The 21,977-nt window shown below is 26.8% G+C and overlaps 4 protein-coding genes across 4 annotated transcripts; 3 read left to right on the forward strand and 1 right to left on the reverse strand.

Moving 5' to 3' along the window:
- Window positions 1-864: 864 nt before the first annotated feature.
- On the reverse strand, window positions 865-3,201 carry LOC149058534 (uncharacterized). The gene is made up of 6 exons (XM_089220656.1): window positions 3,085-3,201; window positions 2,690-2,923; window positions 1,617-1,837; window positions 1,407-1,547; window positions 1,233-1,344; window positions 865-1,166 (listed from the first exon to the last, which is right to left on the reverse strand). The coding sequence occupies exons 2-6, from the start codon at window positions 2,749-2,751 to the stop codon at window positions 1,088-1,090; spliced, it is 615 nt and encodes a 204-aa protein (XP_089076782.1). The 5' UTR covers window positions 2,752-2,923; window positions 3,085-3,201; the 3' UTR covers window positions 865-1,087.
- Window positions 3,202-3,287: 86 nt separating this feature from the next.
- Window positions 3,288-6,036, forward strand: LOC149058535 (uncharacterized). The gene is made up of 3 exons (XM_089221092.1): window positions 3,288-4,741; window positions 4,807-5,060; window positions 5,135-6,036. The coding sequence occupies exons 1-3, from the start codon at window positions 3,857-3,859 to the stop codon at window positions 5,421-5,423; spliced, it is 1,428 nt and encodes a 475-aa protein (XP_089077218.1). The 5' UTR covers window positions 3,288-3,856; the 3' UTR covers window positions 5,424-6,036.
- A 1,383-nt stretch (window positions 6,037-7,419) lies between these two features.
- Window positions 7,420-14,113, forward strand: LOC149058536 (uncharacterized). Its single transcript, XM_089218393.1, has 5 exons — window positions 7,420-7,533; window positions 9,122-9,241; window positions 10,080-10,206; window positions 13,029-13,131; window positions 14,107-14,113. The coding sequence occupies exons 1-5, from the start codon at window positions 7,513-7,515 to the stop codon at window positions 14,111-14,113; spliced, it is 378 nt and encodes a 125-aa protein (XP_089074519.1). The 5' UTR covers window positions 7,420-7,512.
- Window positions 14,114-14,348: 235 nt separating this feature from the next.
- Window positions 14,349-20,696, forward strand: LOC107169565 (protein ROP-like). The gene is made up of 10 exons (XM_015519336.2): window positions 14,349-14,595; window positions 14,710-14,868; window positions 14,955-15,110; window positions 16,171-16,274; window positions 16,411-16,775; window positions 16,830-16,934; window positions 18,223-18,685; window positions 18,748-18,935; window positions 20,160-20,320; window positions 20,401-20,696. The coding sequence occupies exons 1-10, from the start codon at window positions 14,568-14,570 to the stop codon at window positions 20,460-20,462; spliced, it is 1,791 nt and encodes a 596-aa protein (XP_015374822.1). The 5' UTR covers window positions 14,349-14,567; the 3' UTR covers window positions 20,463-20,696.
- The last annotated feature ends 1,281 nt before the right edge of the window (window positions 20,697-21,977 follow it).

The following is a 21,977-nucleotide window of genomic DNA, read 5'->3' on the forward strand; positions in this document are numbered from 1 at the left end:
CAAATTTATGGATTTTATTCAAAATTATGTTATACCTAACTATAAAATATTTGTTTTCCGGTTGTGCTCACCTATACATTTTTTTTTTTATCATTATTAAATAAAACAAATAAATGATATTAAATAATGCATACCTATCTACCTTATTTAAGCAAGTTTGTGGAGCTGGTGCAATAAATTCCATTGAATCAGTTAAAAATCTTTTATATATTATATATTATTATATAAATAGAATTAAATTCTATAATTTCAATAATAAATTAACAATAGTCAATGGTTATATTTTACCTATTTCTAGCATAAAAAGTACAAAAATTAAAGTCATTTTGGTACATACAGGGTTGGGCAGTATCAAAGATACGTATCAATGATACAATTGTATCTTGTATCTTGTATCATGATACATAATTTCAAAGTATCAAGTATCATTTATCATGTACCGTACATATACATGATACAAGAAAAGTCTAGTATTTTTAAATAACTTAATTAATTTTTCGTTAATTCTTAACTGTCAAAGAAGCAACAAAATACTGTTGTTTTAAAGTAAAAATCAGAAAACTGGTTGTTTCAAAGAATGTGTAATGAAATAACCATCCAATCAAAGAAAATATTAATTTATGTACCTACATGAACAATAATAGTGATTACTGATTATGTGTAGTTTTTACACAAAAAAAAAACATTAATTGGTTAGCTTAATTTTTTTATTTCCTCTTGAGTGTCGATTTCTATAATATTATACTCTATTTTACTATTATTATATTATTATATTCTACTTAAAAAAAAAAATACAATACAATACAATACAATACCTAGTTATGGAAACTAAAAATCAAGACATTCCTATTTACTCGAAATAAAATCAAGATATTTTTTAAAAAAACATTTATATTCTGTAGCTATAAGTAGGTAAAGGTTAACCTACACGAAAATAAATTAAAAATAATTAATTATTGAAACATTAAAAAAAAAGATTACAAATTAAAATGATTCACATGATTAAAAAGTTAATACCTTTTTATTTTCATAGTGTTGAATTTAATTTTTTAATTTTTAGTTATAACTTATATTTTTTGTTCCCCACTCAGATACGCTGTATTCGTATTTTACTTGCTTCTGAATCCAATGAATTACAGTAATCACATTCAAATCTTCTTCTTTTCCTAAAATGGAAATCCAAACCAAATTATATTTTTACAATATATTTATATTAGACATGAAATAATTACCTTGTTCGCAATGTTATAGATGATGTGGCTCTCTGTTCGGACGGTTCTTGAATTTTTACGAGCTCAGTTGGTGGCGTATGGTTAAAAACATTTTGTGGCGTGAATCTGGTATCTTTAAGAGAAAAAATAAAGTTTTTAATTTCAAAATATATTGGATCTTATAATTCAACTCACCTATGGTATTAAAAGACTGGTTTGGCACCGATATCACTTTAACGCTATCTTCTCCTTGTATGTAGAAATTATTGTTTACATTCACTGGAATATCACGTTCTAGATTTATGGGTGCATCAGTATTATTTACCGACTGACGATCTAAATGGAAAATAATAAAAGTCTTCAACGATATTAGAAAACGGCAGGATAAAAACTTTTTAAACTCACAAATGTCAATTTGGATGTAATTTCTATTGTTAAACACGGTTGGAATCGCAAAACTTTTTAACATTCGCGTATCTGGAGGTATGAAGTGTTGGTATTTGAAGTGTTTACTGCATACGTACATATGGTCGATATTGTCCGGAGAGAAATTTGGATACGAATTAAGTATAGATTGAACCCACTTAATTCGTATATAATAATTTTTTTCTGATGGAGGAGGAATGCTAAAGAAACATATAAAACAAAATTAATTATATACATAAACTTCACAAATATATTATGTAAAATTGTGGTATTTTCATCGACGTTGCTAATAATAATCTTGAGAAAAGATGGATTTGAATACCCGTGAGATTTAACGTGTTTTAAATTTATTAATTTTACAAAAAAGTGTTAAAAAAAAAATTGTTTGTATGTGTTATCTGTAACCTTTAGGCACAGTAAAAATGCTTTGATGTTAAACTTATGAGAGTATTTCTGCTTTCCGATACTAAATAGGATCTGATTGTTTCTAAGATTGTAGCCCAAGTTTAATAATGTATTAAATATTTAGTAATTAGTAATTGTATTTTTAAAAAATGTCGGTATTTTGTTATTACTTTACCGGACGCTTTTTTTTGCAATTTTTTTTAAAAAATCTTATGTGGTTAGATATACTAAAAACGATGGTGAAGTCAGAATTTGATGTTAGGCTTTATTGTCTATAAAATCATTGAAAAAATAGATATTATAGCTTAGTATACCATTAAGACAATTAAAAGCAAAGTAAGTGAAATAGAGCGATGTGCAAATGCATAAAAATCGCCGAATTTGAAATTTCGTTAGGCTATAACTTCAAAACTAAGTTTGACCATCAAATTCTGACTTTACCATGGTTTTCAGTATAACTAACTAGGTACATAAGTTTAGAAAAAAATTGCAAAATGAGGTGTCCGATAAAGTAACAATGTTCCAAAATGTCAAGGTTTCAAGTTTTGGTGAAATATTTTATACTTACTTTAAACACTAAATATAATATGTCACTACATATGTATAGTACAATATACTTCCTATAATATAGAATAATATATACTAACGGAAATAACTTTACGGTTTTTGAATTGCTTTGACAATCTGGGATCGAACAAGTCACAACCATTTTGTAATTTGCAAGATGTGGCGGTCCTTTTGTTTATTGCGAATTGCACGAACACGGCACCGACGATTATTATTTTCTGATCAATCCCAGCAACTGACCAACACTGAAGAGATTTCTTGGCGTAGGTTTATATTAATACTTTCCAACTTATGAATTGGACTGACTGGCATATCTGCATAAACACTGTACGATATATAAATTATATATTGTTAGCGTTGTATTGTATAATATAATACAACGCTAACAATTAATATAGTAATACAATATATATATATATATAGGTTAGAAAAATGAAAATGCGAAAATCGATCAGCTGGTCTGATTCTTGTTTACCTATGATCTGAAATCTGAACCTCCAAAAAAATTGGAAACGATCGCATACATGAATATGATACAGTGACGACCAAATGACGTGGCACACTACGAATTGTGTTTCATGACTGGTTGTTAGTGATATAAGATATAACTAAACCGGACGCCCGATCACCGCTAGTACTTGTTCTTGCCGCTTGGCACTTGGCGCTCGGCTCCGGTGAAACACGATTGAGCACAGTCCCTATTTTGAAAAAACCCGATTGAGCACGGTCCATATTTTTTAACAACCCGATTGAGCACAGTCAAATAAATGCAACGTTGCCAATTTTTTTGTCCGACTACAACCAGCTAGACTACACGCGTATTTTGAAATACTAGTACTATGAAATGGAAATATTTGTCAATCTGTGTGCTTTACTAGTCGTGGTGATTATTTTCAATCGTGGTTTCCCATATTTTGAAAAGCGGCACGAGTTTAATCGATAAATAATATACGAGTCGTGTAGGAAATTAGGATCGACGTAATCGTAAAATCAAAATAGGTACACTCATGCATTGTCGATTACGCCAATTAAGATTATCTGTACGACTGTAAGATTGGATATTATTTGTTATCTACATAATATAATATAGTCATATAGAAGTGGGCTTTTGTATTGCCAAAATGGCAAAATATAAGTAACTTAGACTCAATATTATCAGGCGTTAGTGGTTAGTGTCGTTCGTCGTTACGCGTTAGTACGTTACACCGTTTTGTTTTAGATAACTTTTTTTATATACATAGAACGCGATGGACATTAGTGAAATAAAAGTTATTTTATCCGAGAGAGGAAAAGAATTAGCCAATGTTGGTGCTTTTAAGTACAGATTTATTGGATTAATTAAAAAAGGCGAGTTATTAAAATGGCGGTGCACAAAAAATAATTGTACAGCTATGATTTATTCTGGGCCAGATAAAAATATCGTTATTAAATCAAGTGGACAACATAATCATGTAGGAAATTCACCTAATAAATTAGAAAGGCAAGTATTACGTGAAAATTGTAAAAGACGTGCTGAAGAGTCACTATCAACTCAACCTTTAAAGTTGATCAGAAGTGAACTTTTAAATAATTTAGAACAATCTTCAATTGTTCATAAAGATTTAAAAACGGTTCGTAAAGCTATGTACGATAGACGAATAAAAGTACTTTCCAAATTGCCTAAGTCACCGGAAGACGTTTTTTTACAGTTGAATTTAATGAAAACTCAAGATGATTTTAAGTTTCGTGGACAACCATTCATACATATTCCCGAAGACAATAGTTTTGTATGTATTACTTGTGATTTCAACCTAAAATTTATGATTAAGCATGATTGTATTGATTTTTTCGCCGATGGTACATTTAATAATGCACCCAAATATTTTGAACAACTATATTCTATTCATGGATATAAAAATGGCTATTATTTGCCATTGGTTTATTTTTTTTTATTTAAAAAATCAAAAGATACATATAAAAAAATGTGGATATTCCTACAAAACGTATGTGTAGAATATACAGGAAGTCAGTTCATATTAAAAAAATTACACGTTGACTTTGAAAAGGCAGCCCACCAAGCCGCGTATGAAGTTTTTGAAAATGTACAATTAATAGCTTGTCGGTTTCATTTAGGACAATCATGGTGGCGAAAAGTAAGAACAAAATAATTTCAAATCAAAAAATTATATATTAATTGTATTCTTAATTATCATTATAGATAAACAGCGATTCTATTCTCAGAATAGCCTATAAAAAAGAAAACGACGAACTAGGAAATTGGCTTAAGAGTTTTTTTGGATTAGCTTTTCTTCCTAGTCATGAAGTAGCCGATGCATTCGTCGAACTCATGAGTGTCTGCCCAAATGATGAAGTCTGCTCAGAATTTAGCGATTATGTTTTCAATAATTATATAGATGATGAATCTTCATTTCCCCCAAATATATGGGCTAAAGAACCTATGTTTGATCCAAGGTAGATCATCCAAAGTCTAATTATTAAATATAAAAAAAATGTCAATTTAATTTCTATGAAATGTTTTTTTTTAGAACAACAAACGCTGTTGAAAGTTTTCATAGAACTTACAATTCACAATTTTATAAGTCTCACCCACACATACACTTGGTAATTATAGTTTTACAAGAAACGCAAGCTGAAACGATGACAAAAATTCGGTCAATTGAAACCGACAGTTATAAAAGTATGAGTTTTATTGAAATGCAAAAAATTAATGCAACTATAATGGCTTACGATGAATATTTAAGAAATAAATGTTCTAAAGATTTACTAAAATATTTATTAAAAGTGGGAAATAAGTATTTAGGGATACCACTTTAAAACGTTGACACATAATACATATTGTATAGCATAATAAAAATATTCAAATTAAATATATAAATTAACTTTAAGACTTTTAACTTTAACTTTTTTTTGTATAGGAGATGAATTATATATATATATTTATAGAACAAATGAACTTTTATTTATTATTTTATTATTAACGTTTTTTTACACACACTTTTATTTAAAAAAAAATTATACTCAATTTATTACATCAATAGGTAAATTAACTTTTAGACTAATCCGTATAGGACTTGAATTATATTATATATATTTATAAAAAAATGAACTATTGTTTATTATATTATGTAATTATTATTTTATTATTAACTTTAAGACTAATCTGTATTGGACATAAATTATGTATATTGTATATATTTGTAAAATAATTTAATTTTATATTTTTATACACTAATTAATAGCTTGATCATTATTATAAAATAATTCCTGTAAAAATTTCAATTTTTTTTTTAAATTTTTATTTTTCTGTGTGAAATGGCAACGTTGTACGTATTTCTATGCTCAATCGTGTTATATTTTGGATTTCTATTGTTTAATTGTATCTATGCTCAATAGGGTAATGAAAAAGGTAAACTGTGCTCAATCGGGTTCCAGCCCTCGGCTCAGCGGAAAAAGATATGCCTCAATAATGACAATAATATTATCGAGGGTGGGCCAGTCCACTCAGTCCAGTTTAAAGACCTGATAATATGCTAATAATGAAAATCATATAATGCTTAAGGTATGGCGGCCATTGTCTACGCGCGTCTGTGGCCTGTGAATTATTTATCTTCGATGCTGTCAATATGTTGCAGCATGAATTGCCACCCAAGTCCCAAGTATTCCTAATGTAGGTACTACTGCGATGTGTACCTATACTGTATATTTATTTTATTTTAAACATAATATAAAAAGTTGATTGTTATTCATATTGTTCTGCATATAATATCAATTAAATAAAGACTTTAGATAATTATTCATATTATTTAATCGTTATTGCAGTACCTATGACTTAGGTATATAAAAAACAAAGCTACTCAATATTTTTCATCTACAAGGAATATCTATGAATCAAAAATATGTTTTTGTTAATAATCAATCATGACAACGAAAACGTTTACATTATTGTTGCATAATATGTTATAAATGTCAACAGTAGACTTATAATCCCAGAATCTCGTATTTCGTGTTTGATCGAGATTTGGGATTTCTTCATAATAGTAATTTCTAATGTTTCCAAATGCACCAAGCCAATTGATTCTTTGATTTTGTTCGTTTTTATTAATTTTTCATCATACATTTTTCCAAATATTGGATTAATAATTTTAATTTTATTACTTATATTCAGTTCAATGACCAATGTATAATACCTACATAATTACAAATAAGATAATCTCGAATAAGAAAAATTATTATTTTTTAAGAGGACGCCACACCCACACCTACATTTTTTATCTCAGTCTTACAAACGCGTAACATAGCGAATTTACGCTCAGCAGTTCACGTTTTTTTCCGTTAACTTAAAAATTATAGTGAACAGACCTATCATTAAACTTTATGGTAAGAACATTATCTGTGTTTTGTTGTAAATTTTTTTACGATAATTTTATTCAGTTTTGGAGAGAGTTATGCACGAGTAAATACTAAATTGTAAAATAAAAATGCACATAACTCATTTAAAAACTGAAATATCATTAAAAAAAAACAAAACACAGATAATGTTCACCAAGCTTCATAGTAAGTCTAATCACTCTAATTTTTAACCCAACGGAATTAAACGTGAACTTCTGAGCGTACATTTTCTATGTTACGCGTTTGTAAGACTTAGACAACAAATGCGAGTGTGACGTCCTCTTAATTATCATTCGCCTTAAGTATTACTTTTCTTCCATGCTACTTGAAGCGCTACTAGTACACCATTTTTGTATTGATGACTAATGAGTCGAGGCTCGAATGTCAACTGTCGTATAATTACCTTATAGTCATAATTATCGTCATTTATTTAATACACATCGAATAAACGTGTTGTTTCCTCCATCAGTCATAATTTTGTTTAGCTGTAAAGTGTCTATTAATTTTGAACAAAATGGATCATCTGTTATTGAACGTGAGTAACCTATTTGAAACTTAAATAATATATTGATATATATATATATAGTATCTAGTTCAAAGAATTCCTGAATATTTTTTCTGGTTCAAATTCTTAAATTAATTTTAAAAATCTAACTTTTATGGCCAATTAGGTATACATCTAAATAAATATTCCACATGTTAAATACTAAATGGTTAATAAATGAATTGAATTTAAAATTATTGAATTGTTTTATATTAAACCTGTAAACAACCTGATACATTTAAAATTTTGAACGGAACGATGATCAATATGATTTTGTTTTTAAATTATTTATTTTTGTAAGTGTCCTAACTTTTAGATCAGTAAAAATGATGTGAGCATATTTGTATAGCACTTCAGCATATTATTTTTTGGGTAGAAAAGTGAATATAGTTGCTATTTAAGGCACGCTAAGCGATAAAAAATTAAATAAACACAAAAGTTTTCAAATGCGTCGTAAAAAACAACAAAAAAATAAGTAAAAAATGAAAATTTTGACAAAAACCAGTTTTTAACAAAATTGGTTTGTTTTTGTTAAAAACTAGTAATTAATAAATAATAAAAATACGAACCGTTATCGAATATTAATAATAGGTACTATTTTCACAACCACAGATCCTAGATACATTTATTTTTTTTACCAAATGTTACCGAATTTTCGGTTTTTATTAGTTGTTTTTTTTTTTTTTTATTGTTGATTAAAACATTTTTCGTTTTTCAAAAACTAAAAAGTATAATAAAAGATTTGTCACTAGTGTTTCTACCACCAAAAAATGTTTTTAATTTTAAATTTTTTTTTATAAATGTTAATATAATTTTTTGTTTATTTGAAAAGCTTAAAAATGTATAACCTTGCACCTCATAAGTTGTTATAACAGCAGTTAAAAAATTAATTTTATAAGCATTTAAAGTTCAAATTTAAAAAAAAAAAATCAAAAATTTGACAATTATTTTAAAGTTTAATAATATGTTATTTAATATTCAATTAAGGCTAAGGAATAGCAATTTAAAACAATTTTTCTTATAGTAGCTCATGCCATAACCAAAAATTATAAAAATTTATAACAAAAGTTTCTTCATGCATATTTCAAGTTAAATTTTGGATAAAATTAGATAAATATTTTAATAATGAATGACAATATTGAAGTTATTTTGTTGTAATTTAAAAATATAATTTTTATAAGTACTCAAAACTTTTAAAGCTTATTATTATTTTTTAAACATATAATAACATTTTCAAATTTTTAGCTAAACTTAATTATAGATATTGTATTATTAATGTATTAATATCCAATAGTAAATTTACTAAATTGTAGGTACCTACCTAAATTATTTTAATAGTAATAATATGATATACATATATATAGTAATGTAGGTGTATAATAGGTATCTAGTTATTTTACACCATTGAATTCAATTAATTAAACATATATATATATATATAAAAAAAAATTATAAAAAAACAATAATCCACACAATACACAATGTGCATACAGCATAGCGATACCCAAATGCAAAAATTTTATTTTATGTTTGAAATAGGTACATTTTATATTTTAATTTAATTTTTTGCATTTCATAGATTATGAACGATATGGTTATAATATATATCCATGGTTTCAATCATACAGTTCAAACCTTTTACGTGCACAGACATATGCCTTTAATGCATTTGATGATGGTCTACGCAGAGTTGTATTGCGTAAGTAAATTGTATAAAAAGTATATCAATAGATACTTATAAAAATATATTAATAGATACTTATGAACTACAATTTATAAGTTCTTTTAAAAGTAATTTTTCAAAAAATGTTTGGAAACTTTACCATAATATTTAATATTATGAGTACCTACATTTCCATTTTACTCTTGAATATAAATATTTTAAATTATTTCCTTGTACATAAATAAATAAAAAAATAATTAATTAATTATAAATAATAAATATATTGATATTGGTACCTAAATTCATGCGGCTGTCTGGCCAGGTTGATGAGATGATTATCGTCTACGCTCTTATGATTAATTGAAAAAATATGTTCAAGCCCCATGTCTACCATGGTTAACCAAGTCAACCAAGTAATGTGTGCACAGGCGGTAGCTATGAATAAAAATAATTTTGATACAAAGTAACTTTAATTACATTTAAAAACTATACAATTAATTAAGTAATTAAATTTTTCAAACATTTCTAAACAATATTATTAACTACATTTTAACATACTATAAACTGTTTTAATTTATTGTTATATAAATTAAGCATTTGATTTATAAGTTATTAAAATAAATTAGATTAAACATTATTCATGTTATATTTTAATATTTATGGCTAGGTATTAAATTTATTAGAGAAAAAATGTATAAGCATTATTTTACATTTTTAGGAATTATTTAATATTTTTTAGGTGATCGACTTCTGAGTCATATTTAATTAATATTATTTTGTTATAATTTAACTATAGTATATACTAAATGTAAATAGTTTTAGTTTTCTAAGTTATCAGGTATTTTTTTTAATAAAATCATTTTTTTCTTTTTAGTGTTCAATCCCTGGAGCACATTTAGTTTTCTACATGAATGATCATCAAGTACTTGGTAATTTTACAAGTGACTTTCTCAACGTAACATGTTGCGCAAACCTTTATGCTTTGTGGCTGGTAAATATTGGTATTTGTACAAATCACTGATAACAAGTTATAAAATTTGACTTTTTTCAAAAAATAAAAAAATATTTTTATTATTAAAATGGATTCTTTTTAATTTGTTTTGTAGCTTCTGCCCACAAAACGTGTTAAAACACCATTTAGAAAGTTAAAATATTATAAAGTTTGTACTTATATAAATTAATTACATAAAAATATATGCAATGTACTGAACATATACAATGTACTATTTGATATACAGGATACAATTGTTGAAAAATCTAATGCATACCCTGTATTGTATTGTATTCTAATACATAAATTTACAATATTTACATAAATTCAAAATTATATAATTATCTTAAAATTTGTCCAAATATTTATAAACATTGTATCATGTAGGTATACAAAATTATAATTTATGTTAACCAATAGTGACATATATATATAAATTTTACAGTACCTACATAAAAATAATTAAAATCGATATTTGTATTTTATAAAATGTAACCTATTGTTAAATGCACTATGATGAAGTTATACCACAGAATTTGAGTTTTGAATAATTTTTTTTTTAAATATTTAACAATTTGTTACCAAGATAACTAAATATGTAAGTAGTATGAAAACTAATATAAATTATTATAATAGCTTTTATAATTATATCTTCATTCTTTACCAAATTCTTCGGATTCTTCTTCGAATTCTTTGAAATTTAAACAATGAAATACTTAATCTAAATCGAATTATCCTTTCAATATTTTATATCTATACACGTGTCTATAAAAGTGCACAATAGCCATATTTCAAATGGATTACTGATTAATGTGGTAAATGTGTAGGTAATTTAAATACAATTAGTGTTGAACTATTTCTATTGGCAGGTTTAAAATTAAAATTCTTTGTCACAATAATGAGATGCGATTAGAATTCACGAGATATTAATAAAAAAATAGGTACCTACTAGCTGCAAGTCGTCTAAATATTTATACTAAAAGAAATATAAAAAAATTGCTATTAAGAAAAACTAGAATATTTAATAAATTAAAACCTTTAAGTTAAAGTTATTTGAATCATGCTAAACTGCTAATGAAACAATGTAGTGTGAGGAGCCGTTTATTGAATTTTCAAATTGTTGATATAAATAAACACATTTTAATGAATTTCTAACTAAAATAATCTACAATTTTTCATAGATTTCAACGAAATTTATCAAACTTCTAACTTTAGACACTTATAAAAAATATTGTGAATTTACGCTAAATTATTTTTTGATTTCCACCTAGGTAAAAACAAATTATGATGAACCTAATATTAAAATTTTGTTTTATTGACGGAGAAAAGATTTTTTATTGACAAAGGGTTAATTTTAAAAAACTAATAAAAATCTAAAATTACATATGCCTTTAAACCAGTGGCGTATCTATGTATTTAAGCACAGGGGTGAACTTAATTTTTCGAGCCCCTTATAAAGTTTAAGTTGCTACTTGTTGATTACGCCGATTAGGGGCTCATGGGCCCCATTTAAAATTATATATTATACAGCTAAAGGACCCTGGTGCAATGCACCTTCTGCAACCCTCTAAGTACGCCACTGCTTTAAACAGCTCAACTTAAATAAAAATATTCTTGACATTTTTATACTGCAGGGGTGGCCAACATGAATACGTCCACGAGCCACATGGAGAAATGCAATGATATTAAGAGCTAAAATGTTTATAAATATATTTTATAATTTTATCGTATTTATCGTTAAAAGTAAATATTGTTTTTTTTTTTAATAAGACGCAATCCGCATACGACTATGACCAGAGTCGCTAGTTGGTCACCACTGTTATACTGCATAGAAAATGCTAGATAATATAAATATTCGTTCAGTGAACATTTAAGTATCTTTGGTCATATTTTTAGAGTTACACCAATTACACAGTTTATTTTTAAATCAACCATATACTTAAACTAATTGACAAAACCCTAAAAACAGTTTTTATTTTTATATATATTTTTATATACTAAATTCTTAAATTTACTAAAAATATTAATTTTATATAAATATAATATAACATTGACTATTAAACAATAACAGGAAAATTACTTTTAGCCAGAGATTACCTTGAGATTGATGATTTCCTGCTAAAATAATTATATATAGCTCAATGGATGTCATCATCAGTCTTAAATCTTCTTTTTCAGACAAGTCAACCGATTATGTCAGAAATTGTTGTGCTGCGGTAAATCCAGATCTAACCTAGTCTAATCTAAGTCACAGTAGAATCACCCCCTTTAGCATCCACAAAAGTAAAACGCACCCCTCTGAATTAAAAAGTCCACAGGGGGATAGGGAGCAATTTATACTGCTCAAGTTTGGAGTTGCTAATATAAAATAATGAAATAAGTATGGAAAAATTATTTTTAATTTTTTTTTTCGATATTTATACATTTTTATAAATATTAGTATAAATGTTTTAAATGGAATAATACTAATACCTATCATAACGGAATAGTAGGTGAAGACAAAATTTTTAAATATTATCTTTTTTATTATATTAATTGACTTTTTTTGAAAAAACTCAAATATTAATTGTTTATCAAGAAAGTATAGGTCATACTACACCATAGGCTAAGGAATCGTATTAAAGGTAAAAATTCTACACGGCGTTTATAATGTACAATTTATTACACATTATTCAAATTTGCAACACTTAGTACCTACCTACTGAAGTTAATATTGGATACCTATATTTGCAATGAACATTTTGAACTCTAATATAAATAATAATTGCAAATACAAAATGGTATTACAAATTTATTATTTTGTATTATATGTATGTATGTGATTAAATAAAGGTAAATGGAACAAACCTACTGGAACAATAATTTTAACATTGAAAAAAAAAACAGCGAAATCAGCGTTGTCATATAACGCCAATTTTGGGCAGCCAACGATAAAGTTAGTAGTACATAGGTACTCGTACACGTACTTGAGTGTACTGCCATTTATCAAGTATACCTAAACTTAAGTAGGTACATATTTAATCAATGACACATATTGGTACTATTTGCGTGGTGATAGAACCATCTTTCCCACTAAGGATCAACATAGTGGTCAGTTTTAGGTACTTAACTGTTTAATTGCTACCTATGGTTAATATTAATATTGGACTTGCATTTAAAATACGCCGAACACAATTTTCCTTCGAGACCTCTATTATTTTTTTCATATATAGGTAGGTACTATGCCTATTGCCTAGGATAGTAAGTGTATAATGTATCCTCCTACACCTCCCACCCACCAACAGTTGAAAAGTTAAAGAGTTATATTTTGTAAGCCAACTAATGGTACTTTTATGTTAAAGTAATTATAAATGCGTTTATTGTAAATGAAAATTAATTAAAAGACAATAAGAATAAAAATCTTGTGATCGTGTATGCGACGCTTTCTTTGATCACATGCTTCGTGGATGCTCTCCTTACAAACTAACAAAATTAAAGAAAAGCTCAAAGTCTTGGCCGACACTGATTAAGATCAATAGTTAAAAGTTTTAAATTGTTATTAGTTGACTGTTATATTGTAACACATTTATACATGTATGTATTATAATATAAAATGATTGTTGTGAGAGACGGTATTAGCCACGAATTGCAATTAAAGATACCTATACATTATACATATTATTATTATTATACTTCCACCTTTCAGTATATCTTTAACCGTGTACGATATATCAGCGTCATATAATAAATATATATTGTTATAATTATTTATTCAATTCTTAAATCGTGGACGAGACTACAAGAGTATAAGTATCTAGACATTCTAGAGTTTAGAATGTAAAATCACAGATTATAATAAATTATTATTAATTATAATAACAAAATATTAATTATTTATAACAGATTATTATGAATTATTATAAACTCACAGATTATAATCTGTGGTAAAATGTAGAATCTAGGCAGTAAATAGATTATTTATTATTATTAAATTCAATTAAGATGAGATGATGTAACTTTCACTCCGTCTTCATTGGTCACACTGCAGCGTTGACGGTTCCACCGAGATTCCAAAAACGTACAATCAATAATATTCGCTGTTTGTTGCTTGGTCTTATCTCCGGATACCCTGATCGGGACAATGATAATATATAAATCGTAACTATTGACTGGTCGAGTCGTCGAGTGGACTGAGTGGTGACTGTAGAGTGTAGACTACCCACTACGTCATTGCGTCACTGTGCCAGGCGTTAAGGTGTGAGTACTGAGTAGTTGAGTGAGTGCCTATTGTTTACAAAGCGACCCCCCGAGCTTGTTTTCTGTTCAGTGTTTGTCTCTAGTTCTCTACTGCCATTGCAGTCTTCAAATATTCAATCAAATTCGTTGGAAAAAATGGCACTAAAAGCGATCGTTGGACAAAGTAAGTTGTTGCGATTCGGTCTGTGTGTCCCATAGGCAGCCACTCATTATCGACCGTCGTATATAATTGTGTAGTATACAACCCATACCTACATTAACCGTCGTCGTTTTACAGAGATTATGGACGAAGTGATCAAACGGAAAGAATTTAAAAAGGGTACTGGTACTGTTGAAAAACCAATCGAATGGCGGGTGTTAGTAGTCGATCAGTTGGCGATGAGAATGATATCTTCATGTTGCAAGATGCATGACTTATCGGATGAGCGGATCACCCGTGAGCATCATTCTCAATATCGATATGACTATACTTTCAAGACAAGAGGTGTAAGTGTTGATGTTAATTTTTCTTGTATGTTTTAGTTGTGGAAGACCTGCACTTGAACCGTGAGCCGTTGCCTACAATGGACGCCGTTTATTTGATCACTCCCTGTGAAAAATCTATCTCTACACTTATCAGAGACTTTTCCATTCCGGGGAAATTCATGTACAAAAATGCTCATGTATTCTTCACAGAAGGTAAAATATTTTTTTTTATCTCCATTTATGTTGGTGTACAATTCTTCCAATACCTACTTAAAATTATAGCTATTACAAACTGTCTTCAAATTAAATAGTTACATTTTTGGCAATCATTTTAAATATTGTAGTATAACTAATATATGCTTGGTATCTTCCTTTATTAATTAAATTTTCTATTATTTTCATAGGTTTGATAGTTGTTACCATTAATTATTCTTAAAGTGTTCTCTTTATTTGTTCCACTCTTTAGTTTTGTAAATACTATACATACCTACCAAGGTACATTGGCTTTATTACAATATTTTAATTTTTGTATAATTTATAAGCTTTTTTTAAATTGTAATAATTTATATGCTCATAACTTACATAAAAATCAACATATTATAAAATAGCAAGCATGAGACATAGGCAATCTTAACTTAAAGTTTGATAATGAGTGAATTCATTATAATATAAAAACTAACGACACATATTTGGTTCTGTTAAATGTTAATTTATTTTGTTGCTCATGAGTCAGAGAAGAGAATCAAATAGTGCGCTGATATTCTCTTAAATTACTTCTTTTATTATTATTAATAATAATATATAATACTGCATATATAATTTGTATTTATATGCTTTATATAAGGTACTTATATAATTTTATCTATCTCATACATTAGGTTTATGTTTGTTGGTTTACAATAAATTATATTTAGATATATACATATATATAGATTATCTTTGTTCTATAATTAGATTTGACTTAGTTAAGGTTGGATTATTTGGTGAATTGAATTTGTCTCTCAATTTCTTCATCATATGATGACCCTTATATATGTTAAATTTTAAGTTAATAAATTTGGTTATTTTTGACATTTTTTAATTAAAAATAGATATTAAAATAAATTTTACATGCTATTATGCATCAAACTACAACAGATCCTATTAATTTAGCACACCAACACCAGTAACACAATAATATAATAGTTGTATGCCAATAATATAATATTTGTATGCCAATAATATGCAACTCATGCTTTATATTCATTTAATTGATTATAATTGCTAACAAAAGTGTGTCAAGAAGAACTCTTCAATGAACTGTGCAATTCGATTGCTGCCAAAAAAATTAAAACTCTCAAAGAGATAAACATCGCTTTTCTACCATATGAAAGTCAGGTGTGTTTATTTAACATAAATAAATTAAATAAAGAACATATATATATAATATGCTTGTTTTAATACTTAGATTTTTCAATATTTTATATTAAACAGCTACTTGTCAGTATTGTTTTTCATCAATTTATGTTTTTAGGTATTTTCTTTGGACTCTCTTGAAACATTTCAATGTTACTATAATCCACTACTAGTTAGCAGTCGCATCCCAAACATGGAACGTATTGCAGAACAGATTGCTACAGTTTGTGCTACATTAGGAGAATATCCATCAGTACGATATAGAAGCGATTTTGAACGTAATGCTGAATTGGCTCAAATTGTACAACAAAAGTTAGATGCTTATAAAGCTGATGAGCCAACAATGGGCGAAGGTCCAGAAAAAGTGCGTTCACAGTTAATTATACTAGACAGAGGATTCGATTGTGCATCTCCGGTCTTGCATGAACTTACATTTCAAGCTATGGCTTATGACCTTTTGCCAATAGAAAATGACGTTTATAAGTGAGTTATAATTATAACATTTCATTCTAATTTTAATTAATATTTTTTCAAAAGGTATGAAGCCAATGCAGGGTCTTCTCTCATTAAAGAAGTGTTATTGGATGAGAATGACGAACTCTGGATGGAGCTTAGACATCAGCATATTGCCGTGGTATCTAAGTAAGTTTTATAAATTAACTAGGTTACTTTGTTTATAACTTTTCTCAGTGACATGGCTATAGAATGGTATTAGTGTGTACTGCAAAGGGTTTTAAAAAGTCCTTAAATGTTTAGAATTTATTTCATTTACATAATATATAAAATTAAAATTTTAAAATGATTGACATTTCTTTTAAGAAAATGATAAATTCCTTTAAACTATATACACTGTTTACAAAATATGCTTATAAAATTAATTTGAGGTGAATAGAATGTAAATTACTTACACTGATAATATTGAGCACAGTACAAATGTATTATAACAAAAAGTGGGCAAGCATGACCTCTCTGCAGCACATAAGGTATTGTGTGGACTGTGGAACATAATTTTATTAGGGTTAAAATAATTGTATACCAAAAAAAACATATTATTTTTAAATTAGGTTTTTTTTTAAATCAATCAGAAATAAATGTTTGTAAATTAGTTTTTCATTATATAAAATTCATCAAATATAGCATGTAATTTCGTATAAAAAAAATTTAAGTTTAAAGAAATTCCATGGTCCTACACATAAGTAATAGTAATCTTATTAAAATTAAATAACTTAATCTTATTGTTTCAAATTTAATAAAAACAACTTTTTTTGCATGGCTAAAAATCTAATCGTCTTAATATATTTTATAGGTAGAAATATTTGTATATAATTAGACTATTGTGAACTCTGGTTGGAATATTAAAATTTGCTAAATATACCGAGTGCATCAAACAATATAAATTAATTCCACTATTGAATAATTTATAGTAATATTCATTTTATTTGAAGTTTAAAAGAAAAATTAATTTCTTAAGTAATAAAAAAAAAACTATTTATTGTTGCATGCAGCCTTTCAGCATTCAAGATGACAATGACTTTTAATGATAGTTTGAAGAATATTTCCAAAGTATGAACAAACGGTGGTTTATTTTAATTTAGCAAAAATTATAATGATGTTCAATATTGTAAGTGTTTATGAGGCTGGGTGGTGTGAAGGTGCTCAAGTCTTAATGGCTGTGGTACATCTGGTTATGTTGTAATCCAGGCTTATTTATATATGGTGTCTGGTCCATTGTTCTAGTGGCTTGTTTGTACAGTTGAAAAAAGTGCATTGTATTATAATATATATCAATTGTTTAAAATTGGTTAATTTTATTTGCACAAAATAGATAGTTATACATTGAGATCTTAAGTTAAATTTGCTCAGGTGCCGATAATTTATAGTTATACGCCAGTATATTTTCTATACTATCGTGTTCTGTTATTCTTTTCAGGAATGTGACACAGAAGTTAAAGAAATTCTCAGATTCTAAACGCATGTCTGCTGTTGATGAAGGTAAATCATCTATGAGTAATTTATCTACAATGATCAAAAAAATGCCTCAATATCAAAAAGAATTAAGTAAATATTCAACTCATTTGCATTTGGCTGAAGATTGCATGAAACATTATCAAGGTAGTGTGAACAGACTTTGTAAAGTAGAGCAAGATCTTGCTACGGGTACAGACACAGAAGGTGAGAAAATCAAAGATCATATGAGGTGCATCGTTCCTATACTGTTGGACCAAAATGTATCTAGCAACGATAAAATAAGGATAATCATATTGTATATTTTATCAAAGAACGGAATATCAGAAGATAATCTTAATAAATTAATACAAAATGCCCAACTGTCACCAATTGATAAACAAACAATTGTTAATTTGAATTTGCTCGGTATCAATTCAATTGTAGACGTAAGTATTAAAAAAATTAATAAATATTATTTATTTAATAAACATATTTTATATATCCTCAGGGTAGTAAAAAAAAACAGTATCAAATTCCACGTAAAGAGCGCACCTCTGAACAAACATATCAGATGTCTCGATGGACACCAGTGATCAAAGATTTAATGGAAGACTGTATTGAAGACAAATTAGATGCTAAACATTTTCCTTTTCTCGCTGGCAGAGCTGCTTCATCTGGATACCATGCACCATCAAGGTGTATAATTAATACTATTATTATTATTATTTTCTTTATTTTAAATTTATTTTTGCAATCTATACTGTATACAACCTAAATAATTGTGAAAGCAATTAGGGAAACAAGGTGTAAGACCTATCTTTATATTAAACTAATACTTTATTTTACTTAATAGGTGTATCTAGCTATAATATTCCATAGTAACATTTTTTTATTGACATTTAAAATGATTTATTTTGTCCCATAAGTGGGATGAAACCGTAATCAGTCTGGGGCACAAACAATTAAATATTATATTAGGTCGGCACAAAAATAAATTATTTACAAAAAATTGCATATCTCAAACAAGTTTTAATTATTATAAATTATTAAAAACAAAACAATTTGCACTTAAATAATTACTTTGTTCAATTTAGTACTAATCATTTTGCTTTTTCACAAATAGATGCACCTAAATTATTGATTTATAATAATGTAGATTAAAACACTCTTAAAAATTAAACTTTAAAAGTAAACAATACCTTTTGTTAGTCTTTTAGTAATTTTAGTTTAAATTAAATAACGATTTTCAGTATTATTATTTATTTTATTTTCTAGAGCAAGACAGTACCCTCTAAGTACATTTTTTACAGCAGATCCAACTTTCGTTTGACTCTAGATCAGTGGTTCTTGACCAGTGTGCTGTGATAAATGTGTAATATTTTGATATTTGTAATTATTATGCTGGTAAAAAATATTGAAAACAATACTTTATTCCAATACATTTGTATTGAGTGTGCCGCAAAAACTTGTGATGTACAATAGTGTGCCGTGAACCAAAAAAGCTTGAGAACCACTGCTCTAGATAATTATTATTGCCTCTGTAAATTATCAATATTGCGATAATTTGCATAAATTCAAAACTTAATGAAAAAAAAAAGCTGAAACATAAAATATTTTTATATTTATCTGAAAAATTAACTTTCTGTGGTAATTCTTGTAATAAACAAAACTTTTTGACGCAGGTGATGTTTTTTCAAAGGCAGAACTGTGACTGATTAAATACATGGGCTTAAATCATCATTAGATCGCGCGTAATCTCAGATATTAGCTTTGCCCCACTGATTAATTTTGTCATGAGTCCCCTACATCCTAGGTCGTAATAAATCTCACAATAATTTACTATATAATTATTATAGCATACTATAAAAAATTTTATATTTTGTTCTGACTATATTGCTATGAATTCCATTTCATTTCTAGTGCACGGTATGGACACTGGCATAAGGATAAAGGCAAAGGACAACAGCTTATAAAAAATGTCCCAAGAGTAATAATTTTCGTGATTGGAGGAATCAGTTTTTCAGAGATAAGATGTGCGTATGAAGTAACTAGTAATTTCAAAAACTGGGAAGTAATTATAGGTAATAAAGTAATAGATTTTTACTAATTATTTTGCTTTTTATTTTAATACTTATTAATTATATTTATGTGTTTTGCACAGGTTCATCTCACATACTTACACCAGAAGACTTCATCCACAATTTATCAGTTTTAAGTCAGTAAATTCACACTTAAATAATTTAATATTATGATTTCATGATTTCATAGTTTAACTTAAATCCTATACAGTGCAATACTCAGTATAATAGGATTGATTCAACTAATTATTCATTGATCGTTGGCATTTAAAAAAAATTTTATTACAATAAATAAAGTGATTTTTTGATAATGAACGAATCTTACCCTAATTTATTGTAATAATTAAAAGGAAACTATTTTTCCTAAATATTCTCTGCAACATACATTTAAAAATGGTTGAAAGAAATTTGACAATTTGTATTTTGTAAGCATGTATTTAACGAATGGTATTCACTAAAATATTGTTAGTTTTTACTAATATTAGATCAAAATTAAAAATATAATTTATCTGTAATAGAAATGTTATGTTAGGTTTTATTATTTAAATTTTTTTATGAAATTAAATTAACACAATACTAATATTGACTATAATTACTAAAAATAATATTAAGTGAATATATAAGTATTATGAATATATGTAACTTAATAATTATTAATTTTATTTTACTTAAACTATTCAAAACAGTGCATCTGATGTTGAGAGTAATTTGAAAAAAATTATTTATTTTAATAATTCATCCAAACATAACATCTAAGTATAAGAATTAAATTTTAATTTGTATACCAAACCAAATACAAGATCATATGTATTTTATATATTTTAAGTGCATTGTATAATTATATATTAATTAGATCTTTAATTTTCTCTAAACCTAATTGAAATAAGTTAAATATAAATATAAAAACATAAAAATATTCTTCCAATCTTAAAAATATATAGCTGTTATCAATGGTGTGGCGAACTTCATTAAGTTATGAGGCACAGTTATATTGTCAGACCAACCACCCACTCAACCTATCACAAAAAATATTAAAAAATTATTTTAAGATAAAATATTCATTTAAATAATAATGCTTTTTTAACACATCAGATTATCTTTGAGGACACCCACCACCCCTCAAACTGAGGCACGTGCCTCAAATATAGTCCTTCGTCACGCCACTGGCTGTTATAAAGAGTTAAAATTAATTACAGAATATAATATGTATAATGTATATTAAAGTTCTTTTTTGAGTGTATATGTGTGTATGTGTATTTGTATTTAATTAGTACATACATTTTAAGGTTTAATACTAAGAAATTAAAATTAAAATATTAAGTTATAAAAACATAATTATCCATATTTATCATTATATAATACACTTCAATCGTTTGTTGAAAGTTATATTGTTGTAGAATTAGTTTTTCAATAATTATTAAATGCATCCTTAAGCACTATGAATTATATAAGTTTAAATAATCTAATTTAAAAACTTAAAATATAAGTAATCAGATATCTGATAAAGTATTGACATCTACACTTGGTAATAATTAATGTCTGTATAATACACTATAGCTATTTGTAAAGGAGTAATAATATTCATCAATAGTCATATTATTTTGTTCTACTATTCATGTAGGTTGCATGAAAAAACACTGAACATTTAGAAAATTTTAGA

The sequence above is a fragment of the Diuraphis noxia genome, unplaced genomic scaffold (assembly GCF_037042655.1).
Source record: "Diuraphis noxia isolate RWA-SAM2 unplaced genomic scaffold, SU_Dnox_SAM2 contig0002, whole genome shotgun sequence".
Lineage (NCBI taxonomy): Eukaryota > Metazoa > Arthropoda > Insecta > Hemiptera > Aphididae > Diuraphis > Diuraphis noxia.